Source organism: Sinocyclocheilus grahami, unplaced genomic scaffold (genome assembly GCF_001515645.1).
Source record: "Sinocyclocheilus grahami isolate Dianchi unplaced genomic scaffold, SAMN03320097.WGS_v1.1 scaffold126.1, whole genome shotgun sequence".
Lineage (NCBI taxonomy): Eukaryota > Metazoa > Chordata > Actinopteri > Cypriniformes > Cyprinidae > Sinocyclocheilus > Sinocyclocheilus grahami.
In genome coordinates this window covers 2,194,272-2,211,248 of record NW_015505305.1, presented here as the reverse complement: position 1 = coordinate 2,211,248, position 16,977 = coordinate 2,194,272, and the positions used below count along the sequence as shown (strand labels likewise).

General features: G+C 37.8%; 1 protein-coding gene across 1 annotated transcript in view; it reads right to left on the bottom strand.

Annotated features, from left to right (window-relative positions):
* Window positions 1-16,977, bottom strand: part of LOC107590295 (SH3 domain-containing kinase-binding protein 1-like) — a 66,611-nt gene that overhangs the window by 37,833 nt on the left and 11,801 nt on the right. The window contains exon 2 of the mRNA XM_016279005.1: window positions 8,575-8,732. Coding sequence (XP_016134491.1) covers window positions 8,575-8,732 — 158 coding nt within the window. The remainder of the gene's footprint in view (window positions 1-8,574; window positions 8,733-16,977) is intronic.

Genomic DNA, 16,977 nt, shown 5'->3' with positions numbered 1-16,977 from the left:
AGTTTTGAGTTTTTGTTTAGGTTTTATAGGCTTATGGGTATATTTGACCACACCCCTTTTCTAAATTACCCCGTTAAAGATAACCAAAGGACAAAATTCTGCATTTTTTTGATAATTATTGATCTAAAGAGTCCAGAGAATATCGCTGCAGTGGTTTGAGCGCGATTGAGCGAAAAACCTAGGACTAGTTCGCAAAAGTAGGTTGGAAAACCCTGTTGGAAAAGTTGCATACTTGAATACATCCTATTTAAAGAACTGCCACTGCAGCCAAACACATTCAAACACAATCAACTCAACAGACATCTCTGACCAATTAGTTGACTAGTCATGTAAGTAATCCACTAACTAGTCGATATTTGAAAATACAGCTTTACACATCACTAATGTACACACAAACAAATTCATAGTTATATTAAAACCATTTAGTATTCACAATTAAACTTTTTATGCACAATTAATCATTTTTGTGCACAAAAATCATTTAAAATAGGTAGCTAATCGTGGTGTTTGTGGAGGGGACATATTTGGGTATATGGGTATATTTGACCAGACCCCATTTCTAAATGACCCCATTATAGGTAACCAAAGGACAAAATTCTATTTTTTTTTTGATAATTATTGATCTAGAGAGTCCAGAGAATAACACCGCAGGGGTTTGATCGAGATTGAGCGAAAAACCTAGGACTAGTTCGCAAAAGCAGGTTTTTAACATATTTGTGAATATTTAATGAACCATTTGATTGACATTATTAGTCCCAGAGGTAAAGTTGTTCAGAATGAGGAGTTCTATCATACGATATGAAGATCTTGTGTTTTTGTGAATATATGAACATTATCTAGAATTTGAGGTCATTTTCTATACAAATATTGTATTTTTGAGGCCTTTTCAACTGCTATAGCGCCAACTATGCTCCGATCTCCATGAAACTTCGCATGCTTGTTAAGTGTCTTCTGTTACATGTTTCACCAAGTTTCGTAAAGTTTTGAGTTTTCATTTAGGTTTTATAGGCTTTTGGGTATGTGTCGCCACACCCCTTTTATAAATGACCCTGTTATAGCTAATCAAAAGACAAAATTCAATTTTTTTTGATAATTATTGATCTACAGAGTCCAGAGAATTGCGTTGCAGTGGTTTGATTGAGATTGAGCGAAAAACCTAGGACTAGTTCGCAAAAATAGGTCTTTAACATAATTGAAAATATTTAATGAACGATTTAATTGACAGCATTAGTCCCAGAGGCGAAGTTGTTCAGAATGAGGAGATCTATCATATGATATGAAGATCTAGTGTTTGTGTGTATATATGAACATGTTCTATAATTTGAGGTCATTTTCTATACAAATTTTGTGTTTCTGAGGTCTTTTTAACTGTTATAGCGCCACCTATGGTCCGATCTCCATGAAACTTTGCATGCTTGTTAAGAGTCATCTGTCACATGGTTTCACAAAGTTTCATAAAGTTTTGAGTTTTTGCAGAATTTTGTCCGTTCAAAAGTTTGGGATCAGTAAGATTTTTAATGTTTTTTAAAGCCTGCATTTATTTGATCAAAAATACAGAAAAAAACGGTACTTTTGTGAAATAGCCTATCATTGCAATTTAACAAAACAGTTTTCTATTTTAATATACTTTAAAATATAATTTATTCCTGTAAAGCCAAGCTGAATATTCAGCATCATTATTCCAGATTTTAGTGTCACATGATCCTTCACAAATCATTCTAATATGCTGATTTATAATCAATGTTGGAAACAGTTGAGTTGCTTAATATTTTTTGTGACCTGTGATATTTTTTCAGGATTCTTTGATAAATAAAAAGTAAAAAAAAAAACAGTATTTATTCAAAATAAATATTTTGTGTATAGCCTACCCAACTATTCCAAAAAAAAAAAGGTTTTGGGGTCAGTAAATTTTTTCTTTTTTCTTTTTTTTTTTTAAAGAAACTTTTAGAATACTTTTATTCATCAAGGATGTTTTAAATGGATAAAAAGTGATATTGTTAGAAAAGATTTCTATTTTGAATAAAATTCAGTTCTTTTTAACTTTTTATTTTGTTTATGGAACACGGGTTCCAAAAAAAAAATTAAACAGCACAACAGTTTCAACACTGATAATAAATCAGAATAAGAATGATTTATAAAAGGATCATGTGACAATGAGGACTGGAGTAATGATGCTGAAAATTCAGTGCTGCGTCACAGAAATAATTAATATTTTAAAGTATAATAAGATAGGAAACCAATATTAGAAATTGCAATAATATTTATAATAAGACAACCAAATGCAGCCAAGTCTTAAAATAGGTATTACATTTGGTTTATTTGTTAAGGCCATCATAGTCATTCCAAAATTTCCAAGGCTTTGTGAAATCCTCCAAAACAGGTCCTTAGGACCAGTAGTGGTCGCTGGGAATAGGTCATGTCGAGACTGCAGTAAAGTGCAGTTCACAGTATTTATTCAAAATAAATATTTTGTGTATAGCCTACCCAACTATTCCAAAAAAAAAAAGGTTTTGGGGTCAGTAAATTTTTTCTTTTTTCTTTTTTTTTTTTAAAGAAACTTTTAGAATACTTTTATTCATCAAGGATGTTTTAAATGGATAAAAAGTGATATTGTTAGAAAAGATTTCTATTTTGAATAAAATTCAGTTCTTTTTAACTTTTTATTTTGTTTATGGAACACGGGTTCCAAAAAAAAAATTAAACAGCACAACAGTTTCAACACTGATAATAAATCAGAATAAGAATGATTTATAAAAGGATCATGTGACAATGAGGACTGGAGTAATGATGCTGAAAATTCAGTGCTGCGTCACAGAAATAATTAATATTTTAAAGTATAATAAGATAGGAAACCAATATTAGAAATTGCAATAATATTTATAATAAGACAACCAAATGCAGCCAAGTCTTAAAATAGGTATTACATTTGGTTTATTTGTTAAGGCCATCATAGTCATTCCAAAATTTCCAAGGCTTTGTGAAATCCTCCAAAACAGGTCCTTAGGACCAGTAGTGGTCGCTGGGAATAGGTCATGTCGAGACTGCAGTAAAGTGCAGTTCCGAGTAGAACAGAAGAATGTAGCGAGAACAATGAATGATGTAAAACTCTAAGAATCCAGCACACCACCTAAACCTCCCTCTCAGGTTAGGAGGTTAAATGCTCTACAACCTAGTCATGTCAGCCACTGCTTCAGGATGCTGGGTCCAGGATACAGAATTCCATGTTTCAGGGTGGAATGCATCTTTGCCTGTGACACAGTTTTGCGAGCTGCCACCCCATGGATTATCAGTGCAGTGAAGCGAAAACAGAGCCCCACGCTGACGTGTGACGGAAATGTTACGCCCCTTACCATATTGTGATGATGTATTGTGATGATGCCCTGTCCGGCCAGAGCGATGATGCAAAAACATGAAAACCCATTATAAACAAGGCATTCGTTGCATCCAGTGGGGACATAATTATGGATTACTAAACAAATAAATGCAGCCTTGGTAGCATAAGAGACATTAAAAAAATAATGTACCCACCCCAAACTTTTGAATCCAAAATCCAATAAGTCTCCTGAAATATTAAATAAAGTATTAAAGGAGACACGTGGTCACATGATGTTTAGATTTGCCATCCATCTTGAATGTGTCTTGATCACACAAACCACCTCATGAAAACTCAAACACTAACTGTTATATGAGGTGAAGAGATTGTTTAACAGAAAATGTTGCTTTCCTGGCATTAGTGTCATCATGGAATAAACTCCAGAATATTTGTATGTGCATAGGAACAGAAGATCAGATTTACATATTTATTTTTGGAAACACATTTTATGTGGTCAAGTATAAATAGAAACTCCAGTCAGATAGCAATCATCAAAGTAAACAGGCCAAAAGAGTGACCTGAACTGAGTGAACTTTCCTCTAGAAAGGGCCTCAATACACACCAGCACACCACACTCACGCATCTTGATTTTGCTCTAAATGTTCAAGCAACCCCACCAAGCTACTTAACCGTGAGCACGGTACATGATTCCGTTAGCGTAAACACAAAAAAGTGTGAATGTTCCAACCTCGCTCTGGTGACCACTGTGAGTCGTACGATGAGCGTGTGCTCGGAGCTGTTCATGTGGAAATATGACTCACGCACCGTTTTACTGATACCCCAACTCAGCACTATCCAAACCCAGAGAACATAACAAAACTTGCCCAGCTTCAGTACTATGCAGGCTCCATGAACCGCTTCTGAAACACTTCAATGCAGCCAAAGCCTGCTGTTTACTTTAGCGTTACTGTTCTGAAAATGGGCTTGGATGTATAAAAATAAATGAGCATCCATTTTGAAGGTTAGATTTGTGTTTATTTTAAAGGTGACATATTATGCCCCTTTTTACACAATATGTAATACAAGTCTCTGGTGTCCCCAGAATGTGTCTGTGAAGTTTCAGCTCAAAATACTCAATTTTGAAAACGCCTATTTTGAGTGGAAGCAGAAACAAGCTGGTTTTCGGGCCTTTGTCTTTAAATGCAAATGAGCTGCTGCTCCCCGCCCCCTTTTCCAGAATAGAGCTGCGCCTTTACAGCTCACATCTGCTAAAAAAAAATCTGTTTTGGTTCTGATTATCATGTTTATCGTGCTGAAATCATGCGTTTTAAACCATATGAGTTTAAACTTCAGATATAAGGTTTTCTGAGCGCACACATCCAAAGCACACGGACAGAAAGCGGCTGTCACAGCATGTGAGTACTAAACTAAATTCTCATTCACACACAAGTTTACGTTAAAAACACACGAGTTACAAAAACAGTCGGTTATGTCTGTGAAGGTAAACAGCTGGGAAATAAATCGCATGTTTATTTTACACTAGGGTGACCATATGTGCCATTTTCCCAGGACGCGTCCTGGCCAGGATTTCTATATTGCCTAAAATATCTAGGTTTTGGCTTTGTTTGCGTGTGCAGACCGATCGGTGTATGACATCAAAATACCTTGAGAGCATTTTGAAAGCATAAGGAACCGTCTGTATGGTATTTTGATGATCGGTCTGCACACGCAAACAAAGCCAAAACCTAGATATTTGAGGCAATATAGAAATCCTGGCCAGGACGCGTCCTGGGAAAATGGCACATATGGTCACCCTATTTTACACCTGTGTGGCAGCAGCAATTTAGCCTAAATAAATCAATAAATGGGACTCTAAATAGTGTTCTGTGCTCGTCTGTGCAGCCAAAGGCAGAACAGTTAGCATGTTTTGCTCAAACTTTCGCCATGGCATTAGAACTAATACACCTTTGTCGCTTGTGAAATCAAAATGACGGTGCCTTGAGTGGAAGTTTAAAGATAAAGGGGTGGTAATATTATAATGAGATCCCTTTGCCACGTCACCAAGGGAGCGAAATCAGACGCGCTGGTTTTCTCAGACGCTTGCAGAAAAAGGCTTACCTAAACAAAGTGATTGGGTTAATCTTTTTCACGTTTCCTTGGTTGGTAGATGCACCGGGGACCTGATTATAGCACTTAAAACCTGGAAAAGTCAGATTTTCATGATATATCACATTTACATGACTATGTAAGATGTGTGGGTGTATGGTAACTATGCGAACCATTCTGAGAATGCTTATTTAGTAGCCATTTATTTGGCAAGCTCAAATTTAGCATGCTAACATAATACAATACACATGGTGGCAGTAAACAAGCTAATGTGATACAATGTGATGAAACCTAACAGGTAGATTAGCTGACAGTATATTAATTACATTAACAGTTACATTAAAATGTTTTCTTATTAAAAATACAACAAAATGACATGAAAATGAATCATCTCCCATCATTTACCAACACATTTGTTTAGGACTGTTTGCGCTTGAAACAGTGCCTGATTTTGACATATTTCTCTCCTGAATCAGACGTCAACTTATTCACTGAAGAAAGCAATATTGAAGAATGAAGAGAGGACTTGTATTTTACCCAGAAGCAACAGTTTGAAGAAAACCTGAAAGAAACCATTTCTTCAAATCTGTTCTGATTATAAAAACAAACTCATCCACATCTTAGAAGGAACAACAAAATGGTACATTTTCAGCTTTCAACTATTCCACTACCTATTTTTCTAATCAAGTTTACACATGCAGTCTGTGAAGAGAATCATACGATTTTTAAAGAAATAACTTCACTATGATATCATGACAACTGTTTTAGTGTCTTCATAATGAGTTCATCAGTTGTGCTCAAGCTGTGAAAAGCCTGTTTAAATTGCACCATTGAATTTCACACCGTCTCACTGTTAAGCATCTTCCCTCCCCAGTGCCATCAGAGGAAGTCTTCACTTCCCTCTACCATGAACCATCGAAAAGGAAGTAACCTCACGAAGCTGCAGAGTCTCTGTATACTGCATTCACTGCATAAACGGCATCTTTTACAGGCAAACAGACGAGCTGAAGGCTGTGAAATCTAAATAAACGGAACATTTGCCTCCGATCTACAGTATTTTGTGCTTTTTAAATCAATCATAATCAAAGTATCTGAAACTAAATTTAGACTTGATTCAGACTTGAAAGAAAAAACGGTTTGTTGTTTAGAACAGTTCCTCTCTTGCCAACTTTGATTCAAGTAAAATTTCACATGCTTTAATTTACACAGGCATAGCTTAAAGGACAAATAAACAGACTAAAAGAACAAGAAAATGAATCGTCTTGCAACAGGGTTATAAAACTAACTTGCAACATACAAAAACTACTAACACAGAAAAACACTAAAAAACACAAGGGCTTTGAGACTTGACTCGTAAACATTTCAGCCAACCACAAGATTTTCTCTAAAGTTCACACCAACATTAGTGGTGTTACTTGTTGAAAAGAAATGTGTTTACCGTCTGAAATAAACAAAAGGAGATTACAATGAGAACTGTACTAATAAAGTACTAAGAACAATCCCAGTGCGATTAGAAAGAGTCTCATATCACGCCTTACTGGTGCTAACAAGCTTTCATGGACTCCTCACACCTGAGCAATCTGCTGGAGGAGTTTGCAGGTTTCCTGCTGCAATATTCCCCTGATGTACTGGTGTCACTGGAGAGAGAGTGAGTGCACAAGTCATAGAGATGCTCGCTCTCTCTTTCTCTCCAAATCAACACTAGCATCCTGTCCGTCTGCAGTGCTACAGCTCAGTGTGACCAATACTCTTCCAGTCAGCACACTCACTCGCCATCCTCTGACAGTCACCATTAGAAGCCTGCTGAGTTCAGCTCAACACAAACATACACACTTGCCAACACACTCTGGTGCTGAACAATATAACGAGCGATATAATGAAAATTCAATATATTTCCGCAATGACTTGTTGGCAGCAAAACATGAACAATACTTTTTTAAAAGCACTTTTTATTTGGAGATATAGCGCCAAATTTACTAAACATTAGAGTGAGAATGCAATCCCATAAAAGCACAGACGGGAGTGGAAAGTTTTAGCACAAATTAAAGAACACAGACACAGCCGCCTCATTTCCGTTAATGACCAATGCAATCTACCAAGAGCAGCACAAATTAGCATAGGGTCGCAAACAAGCAGAGCATGATAATCAGGTGTGGGTAATCTACTTAAAACACAAGTGCAAAATGGGTTAAGTCATGCTTTAAATAATGGCGCACATACCAGTAAACTGACTACCGCAAACATTAGTAAATCACCTTGCATGATATATTTAAATACTCTCCTCCCATAAATTGTGTCTGAAAGGGAAACTCCCCCAAATGCAAATGCATTTGTCAGCTGCAAAAATAACTTTCCATGCCTTTTCATTACTAATGTTTCACTGCGCATTTAGTAAACAATTATTCGATTATTACATTTGTACTGAAATTAACTTATTTGATGAAACATTTTGAATCTACACTACCAGTCAGAAGTTTGGGATCAATAAGACATAAAACATTTTTTCCAATGCTCACCAAGACTGCTTTTATTTGTTCAAAAATACAGTAAAAATAGTAATATTGTGAAATACTACTATAATTCAAATAACTGCTTTAAATTTTAAAATGTAATTTATTCCTGATTAAAAAAGTTGAATTTTCAGCATCATTACTCTAGTCTTCAGTGTCACATGATCTATCAGAAATAATTCTAATATGCTGCTTTGCTGCTTAAGAAACATTTCTTATTATTATCAATGTTGAAAACAGTTGGGCTGATTAACATTTTTGTGGAAACAATGTGCAAAGTTCACAAGAACACCATTTATTTGAAATAGAAATCTTTTGTAACATTGTAAATATTTTTAGTCAGTAAAATTGTTAATATCTTACTGTAATGACCCCAAACTTTTGAACGGTAGTGTAATTGGTAGCATTCGAGATATGTATTTGATACTGTCAAAAGTGTGAAATTTCAAGATAGAACGGTTTTTGCTATTTCGTTCAGCCCTAACACTCTAGGCACACTCACTGACACCCTGAAAAAGTGTTGATGGCTTGGTCATGCTAAATTAAGGCGAGAAACCGACAGCCTGTGGTGAGACTAGGCAGTGAATCCATCCTCTACCTCCTGCAGGGAAAGGTCAAAAGGGAAATACTGAGTTCAGCACTTACTCTGACAAAGTTGTCGGGGAAGAGCCCCCTCCGACCGTCCAGCTCTCCTTCCCACCAGCCGCCCTCATTCTTCCTGATGTTACTGACGATGTCACCGACAGCGATGGTCAACTCGTCATCGTGCTGGGCCTGGTAATCAAACTCCACAATGGCTTCCACTGAGAGAGAGGAAAACAGAGATTTAGAGGTCATGGTTACATACAGGAAGCAGGATATACAGTATTACTGTCTGAGACTCACACAGACTCGCAACTTTCACCATTAAATTAAAATGACAGCTTCATCTACATTAGATCCAATTATGTCTCTTAAAAACTAGATATAATTGTGATCATTACACTTCACCTTAGGAAATGCAAACACATTTTTAATGTGGCTTTTATAATTCAACATGCACAACCCACAGAGATCCTGTTTTGGTAACAAAAACACTAGGCTGTTATAGGTGGTTGCCACTGTGTTGCTATGTGGGTACTAAGATGTTTAAAATGTTTTAATGTGTTGTTATGCTGCTATGTGTTCTGGGTTGTTTCAATGGTTCTTGGTTGGTCGGTCATTCTAAAGCATTCCGGATGGTTTCTATTGTGATTCTAGGGTGCTCTGGTTGGTTTCTAGTGTGTTGCTAGGTGAATCTAAGACACGGTTAGACAATTCTAGGGTGTTTTTATGTTTGGAATATTTTTAGTGTGTTGCTAGGTAATTCTAGGGTGTTCTGGATGGTTTCTAGAGTGTTGTTAAGTGATAAAAGGGGGTTCTGAGTGGTTGCTAGGACATTGCTATGTTGGTACTAAGGTGTTTGGAGTGTTTTAGTGTGTTATAATGCTGCTTTAGTGTATTATAATAATAATGTGTTCTGGGTTGTTTATAGGGTGTTTCTAGATGATTCTAATGTATTCTGGATGGTTCCTAGGGCACTGATAGGTGATTATAGGAGTTCCGGATGGTTGCCAGAGCATTGCTATGTGGGTGTTTGGAAGGTTTTTGCATGTTGTTATACATGTTGTCTATGTGTTCTGAGTTGATTCTAGTGTGTTCTAGATGGTTTATAGGTGTTGCTATACTGTGGTGTTCTGGATGGTTTCTAAGGTATTGCTAGGTGATTCCAAGTTGTTTTGTGTGGTTTTTAGGGTGTTTCTAAGTGATTCTAGGATGTTCTGGGTGGTTTCTATGGCATTCTGAGTGGTTGCTTACAGTTTTAAGTCAAAAGAGCCCATTCCCAAATCTCTATGATATTTTGGTCTATGACCCATTTTATTGTCCTGTTGGAGAAAATGTAAAAAAAGTGTAATCACTTTTAATCCCAATGATTTATTTGTATTTTATTTAATTTGTCGCCACTAAGGTGCAGAAATTACACATTACACCCTTTAAGGGTTATGCAAATCCCCAAAGAACAATAGAAATACTGATGCTTACCACAAAAACTACTTTATCTTGTGTGCTCCGACAACATCATAACTTATTTTATCACATAATCATATATTTACAGCAATAAAACATTTACTGAGATAGCAAAGAAAGATATAAGTCTAGATATGGCTTGGGACTTTCCTTCAATATAAGTCAAAGGGAGTTTTTCCACCCATTTTATTGTCCTGTTGGAGAAAATGTAAAAAAAGTGTAATCACTTTTAATCCCAATGATTTATTTGTATTTTATTTAATTTGTCGCCACTAAGGTGCAGAAATTACACATTACACCCTTTAAGGGTTATGCAAATCCCCAAAGAACAATAGAAATACTGATGCTTACCACAAAAACTACTTTATCTTGTGTGCTCCGACAACATCATAACTTATTTTATCACATAATCATATATTTACAGCAATAAAACATTTACTGAGATAGCAAAGAAAGATATAAGTCCTTCCATAGGAATAAGAGCTAATAGGCCCCTGGAGTATAAGCAGGCATCATGTTTTCTCTGCAGATAGGAGGATTACTCTAGGTGAGATCAAGGCAGGAGCGAAAGCAACAAAACAAGGAGCCGAGAAATTAAAGTGACATGTTATTTTCCCATTACAGCTTATAATATTATAAATAAGCTTTTTGAACTCTAGTGAACTACACAGGTGCTATTTCTGTTTGGGAAGTGCAAGATGAGAATATCATCCTCGCAGCTTTGTGATTCTCTGTGGATTTAAACTGAATTGTGTGTTTGCATGAGGTCATGACAGTGAGGAGGGGTTACAATGAGGATGGAGATAAGAGATGGAGATAGAACATCACAATTATGCGTTTATGAGTCATCAAGCCATGCAAACACAAGACGAGATCACACCCACGCCTCACTCCAATGCAATGCACACTGCACACACACACACACACAGTAGGATACTGCAAAAATCCTTTGTGTCTTCTATACGATGTTTGATCTATATCAGCAGGTTTCATATCGGATACCAACCCACCCGGATTATTGCTCCATGCAGAAGGATATCGATAGCCTACCATTAGATATTCAAGAATACATTAATGCATTGGCCTATATGATCCCTCAGATGAGCCTGCAGAATATTCTGGAAACTGCTGAGCTATGCAGGGAGGAAAGCATGAGGTCGTATAACAGAAATCGGTCAGCCCACAGCCATAACAAACACAAAGGTAACGAATACTTCCAAACATCTGGTGGAACGCGCCTACGCATATGCAAAGATATTAAAAAAAACCTACAGGCGCAAACCCACACACACATAAATACAGAAATGCTACAGTCTGTATTGTTATATGGAAATTTATCATCTCCAATTGCTGATCAGGCCCAGACAGACTCTCTGCAGACTTTTCTCTCCTTTCCTCCACCTTTGTTTTGTCTGTTTTAAAAAGCAAATAAAACAAATACGAATGGACAATTTACCAGGACAGTATAACCATATATTTATATAATTAAAAAAACATACAAGGATTGGGAAATATATACAATTTATAACTGATGGGTGTTCCATTTTTATTGGAAATCAGCTGCGTTCTGTGGAGTTTTACAGCCATAGATCCTATACATTGAATCATAACATGACTTAAATCACAACTATTCTTCCTTCACCTTTCTACAGGCTTGGAACACAATGATGGATCTTCAAAGCAGTATCTTCTCTCTCGCTCAGGGGCGGATTTAGTGATTTGGGGGCCCCAGGCAAAATACAGGAATGGGGCACTATACAATTTCACACATTTACAACCTTGAGGTTCCTTTCACTGTTGCTCGCTGCTGCACGACCGTGTCCCATAGTTGTGTCTAATCTTTTAGATTTTTCATGTACATGTTATAAATAAAGGATTTATTTAATGTTGTTAAACAGGTTATAATAGTATTAGAGTAGGTTGGACACTAGGTGGTGCGTTGCGGTAATTTTCCCTATGCAATTGTCTACACAACGTAAGGCGGTCTAATTCTAAACTTAAAAATATACATTTATTTTTATTTATTTTAATTGCACATTTAAATGAAACTTACATGCGATTATAAATGTACATGCTTAAGGATTATTTCAACCAAACATGAAGTGTGCCTGTGTGGAAAGTGACTGTGCATGGTCCTTCTTGGGTCTTTCACAAAAACGAGTGAGCGCCATTTAAACAAATTAAAATAGGCCCTATACAATATGCACTGTTGCTTAGTATTAAAATTATAGCTTCAGATGCATGATATTTGTAGGGCCCAATGAAACCCGTTTTATTTTTCCCAAATTAGCCTAAGTTTTTTCCCCCCCAAAATCTTTTTTTCCGTTTTAATTTTTCTGGATCCATTTTTTTTTTCTGGATGATTATATAAAATTTTAACAAAAAACATGTCTAATTAATTGAATTCATAAAATCTACTTAATTTATTAATTTGTATACAATAATAGGGCCCTATGAAATTTAAATTTTATTTACTTATTTTTTTTCTGTGTTGTGTATTTTATTTTTTTCTGGTAATCAAATGAAGGCAAAAACATGAATCTATCTTTTATTCCAATGAAAATTAAACAAACCCTTTAATTTTTGTACATTCAAAATGCTACACAACAGAAGTTTACTGTGTCACGAGCAATGTCACGGAATTCGTCAAATATTGAATGAATAAATCAAATGCAATTCAGTACACTTCAATCAAACCGCGATATGGACTAGTGTATGTGAATATTAAATGGCAAAAATACTACAGATGACAACCGCGAGCGTTGTGCGTGCTTCAATAGCAAACTAGCAAACGAAACGCGCGTCTGCGCCGTTCATTCCGTCACATTCCGCGTTACACAGTAAATTCCGTTTTTATGAATAGATTCCGGGATTCCGTCCCCATTTTCTACATCGCCCTACTTTTCTAAGAAGCACGTTCAACGCGGACGCACAGATGGTTGTCGTGGTAATTAACACCACAGCAACCACTTGTGCGTCTGCACTGAACACGCATCTCGCATATACAAAAAAAAAAAAAGCATTTTAGGGGGCCCAAGGCGGTCGCCTACCTTTGCCTAATGTTTAAGTCCGCCTCTGGCAGTGTGATCAGCTTAAAGTTTTACACTAAGAGTTTTAAAAATGTACACCTTTCATGTGGAAATTGCACCACAGTGAGTTAAAGAAACTAATAATGCACCATAACACTATGTGTTTGCAGATTTTTGTTCACAAATCACCGTGCAATCAAATGCATTGATCTACTGGTGCAAAGACACTTGATGAGAAACGATGCGCTCTCTGTCAGTGAGCTGAAGATCGACTATGCGGGGCCACGTTTCTATTCTCACTTCATTCACCGCTTTTATTGCATGGTTAACCGTCGGAATGAATGAGGAATTATCATATCAAAGCTGCGCGTGACATCGCTTCACATGTTGGTTCTTCTCGGCTCTCAGCTTGACATATAGAGCAGTGACGTGTTTAAAGTTTGTTGGCACCGAATCCATAATTTCCCGGCATCCTCCTCCTTAACTGCGGGGACGCGTCGGAAGCGCAGCCGCAGCGCACTTCAGTAACAGCACGTGTGTATATTGCGCCTTTGAAAAGTTTGTCAGCATGACAGCGGCGCTGGGGCTTCTGACACCATCTGTCTCCAGGATCACTGTCAGCCCTATCAGCTCGCGCTCCTGAAGTTTGCGCTCGCAAATATTCCGCCAAATATTAACATTCTTCCAGCTGTCTGGGGAGAAATATGAAAGTGTTCAATAATCTCCCTCGGTTTTATCTGGGAGCATCCTTCATCCGAGAGCTCGACATTACGGATTGCCATCCCTCACTCAAATGAAAAAGAAGGATATTAATGTTTTGATGCGCATCTTTTTGAAGACGAACCGTGGCGTGGATCGGCGCTGACAACCCATTCTCTGCTTAATGTTTGCCCGAATTATCTCAGTGCACCCCGGGTTAAACGGTGGCGTCACGAATGACTGCAGATGAATTTGTTTTGTGTGCGAAACAATAGCGCGAGGATGCGGGGGCGGCTTACATGCGCCGTTTAATTGCATTACAAGACCCACATTTAAGAGAAGAATGCGAAACATGAGAGGCGTGATTTTACAGCGGACGCGCGCGCAAACAAGAGCCTCCAACCTCAGATCGATTTGAGCATATCAGTCACAATGCCCTATCAGCGAGGCGCAGGGTAACCTGATTTTAGGCAGAGTTATGGGATTTGCGCGCGGGGCGGAGGCTTCCGCGCTCCAACAAAAGGCCCGCGTTAATCGCTGGCAGCGGCGCGGCGGCGCTCGGAAAGCCGGTTACGGGGCGCTCGCTTGCCGGGGAAACGATTGCGCGATCCGCGAGGAACCGGGTGCCACTGGCGATGTTCTTCCTCCGGCTGTACTTGTCAGGTGTAATCATTTTGTTGTGCTTAATGTTTTATGCAAATGCGCTCGGCTAGGGTTGGTTGGGGGCCTGTGGGTGTGCGGCGCGCGCATCGCATCACGGGGGTGTGTTGTTGTTGTTTTTGCAGCCGCTCGGAAAATAATATTTGCATTCCTCTGAACGCCTCGCCCTGATTATTTCCTCTTTGCGCCAGGGGTTTGTGTTTCCTGATGAAGAGCGTCGGGATACAGGAACGGCCTCCTCATCCTCACCTCTGATGCACCTGTGCATCACTGAAGCCACACGCACGACATATCAGCCATGGCTGGTGGCACGGTACTGGACAGTTAGTCATGTACTCTGGTCTTTACTTCAAAGAGTAGTTCCATGCAAAGCCCAAAAAATTGTTCCATTTGTGAAAATACACCAGCATGCACTTTCACTACACTCTTAAAAATAAAGGTGCTTCACGATGCCGTAGAAGAACCTTTTTGTCTAAATGGTTCCATAAAGAACCTTCAACATCTGAAAAACCTTTCTGTTTCACAAAAGGTTATTTGGGGCGTAAAAAGGTTCTTCAGATTATAAAAAGGTAAGAAAGAGATGTTCTTTAAAGAACCTTTGACTGAATGCTTCTTTGTGGAACCAAAAATGGTTTTTCTATGGCATCGCTTGAAGAACCTTTTGAAGCACCTTTATTTTTAAGAGTGTACACCAGTGAAAAACAGCTGTGCAGAGAGTGAAGAAAATACGACTATAATAGCATCAGGATGAACCACATGTCCATTTATGCATCTAAACAAATATATGAATAGCTGGAGATCGCATTTATGTAATTACGACATCACGTGCATCGAAATCACTTTGGTCAGAGAAAGATGTGATGCTAAAATATGTGATTTTTAACAAAATTATGATTGGAGAACATGCCTTGTTTTTTTTGTTGTTGTTGCTGGTAACACTTTATTTTGATAGTCCACTTTAGACATTCTACTAACAGTAAGTAACTTTGTAACTACATGTCAACTAGCAGTCATTAGAGTATTAGTAGACTGGCTGCTTAATATCTGCTAACACTTTATTTTGATGCGTCCACAACATACTGACTATCAGAAACTTTGCAAGTATATGTCAACTTATTCGACTAACCCTAAACCTAACCTCTGAGAGATAGTAGACGTGTAGTTGCAAACTAATGAGAATTAGTTGACATGTAGTTGCAAAGTTACTTGTAGTTAGTAGAATGTCTAAAGTGGATTATCGAAATAAAGTGTAACCGTTTTGCTTTCAGTTTTTATAAATTGACTTGTTATATATCATATCATAACAATTGTACAATAATATGGTATTTTATACATGTACAAAAACGTTCATGTGCATTCACCTGATAAATGCCATCTTTCCAGCCTGACTAGTCAGAGTAGCACCATATTTAATTTGTGACAGGGATGCAAACGAGGCTGTGAGGGACAGACGTGTCTTCAGTGGACTGTTTAACAACATACTAATTGTTCCAAATATCTTTAAGAAGACAAAAACTCCATAAATCAGTTCTGAAACCTGCGAATGGTGAAAATGACATGTGATCTCGAACCTTTATCCAGTGCATCTGTCTGCGCTCACTAACGTCTGCATTTATCACAGTTCATGTCTTTTTGACATAATGCACTTGTTTAACTCCCTTCATTTTTTTTTTGTTAAAGACTGAATGTTTACAACAAAAATATGAGATATAAATATAAATATATAAATAATGCATTATGTTAACACATCATCCTTCACACGATAGAAGTGTTAGTTGCTGCTTTATTAACAGCGCTCTGGCAAAATAATATTTCCTATTATATTATCTGTCAACACTGACCAGTGCAATCGCAGCAATGAATTAATGCCTAAAGCCGATTATTTCTCTCCATGAATAAGGAAGGCAATCATCACTAAAAATCAATGAAGAGGAAAATATCCCAGGCACGGAGCAAATGTAACATAGCCTGCAGTAACTCCTTCCCCTTTAACCGTTTTATTTTGCCGATATCTCTTTTATGGTTCATTATCATCATCAGATGTGATGTGAAAATCAAAGTTGAGGCTGCGAGCTCATCTTTAGCCTGAGGTTTCTCTTCATTTCACTGCAGGTGAGTCCGATTCTCTCTTCTTCTCTGATCTCAGATCAGCAGCAGCGTTATAAAGCTGGCTTGTTTGCAGATGGCATCAGTGGCGTTATTTCCCAATCTGCTTCCTCTAAGCTGCTTTCAGGAGACACGCATGAACGTTTCTGCTTCCAGACGAAGATCTGACGAGTGAAAATGTGACTGTTTTGATGGAGCCATCAAAGATCATAAAACAGTCATATTCGGGTCCATTAAACAGCCATATTTGGGTCCGCGAGGTGCTGAGTTAAATCCCGTTAAGATGAATTTCAGCGTAACGCGCCGTGATGTTTCACTTTCTTCTGAAAGCGTAATGAGGGCAGAGATTTACACGGCGGTCTGTAATCACATCAGATTGCTCATCTGATATGGAGGCCTTCAGAAAGTTCACCTCCATTATGGGCCTGTACCGCTGGTAATGACATTGCGGCTGCGATCGTTCCTCTAGTAAGTTAATAACAAATATGAGGCCATTGATTAATGTCTG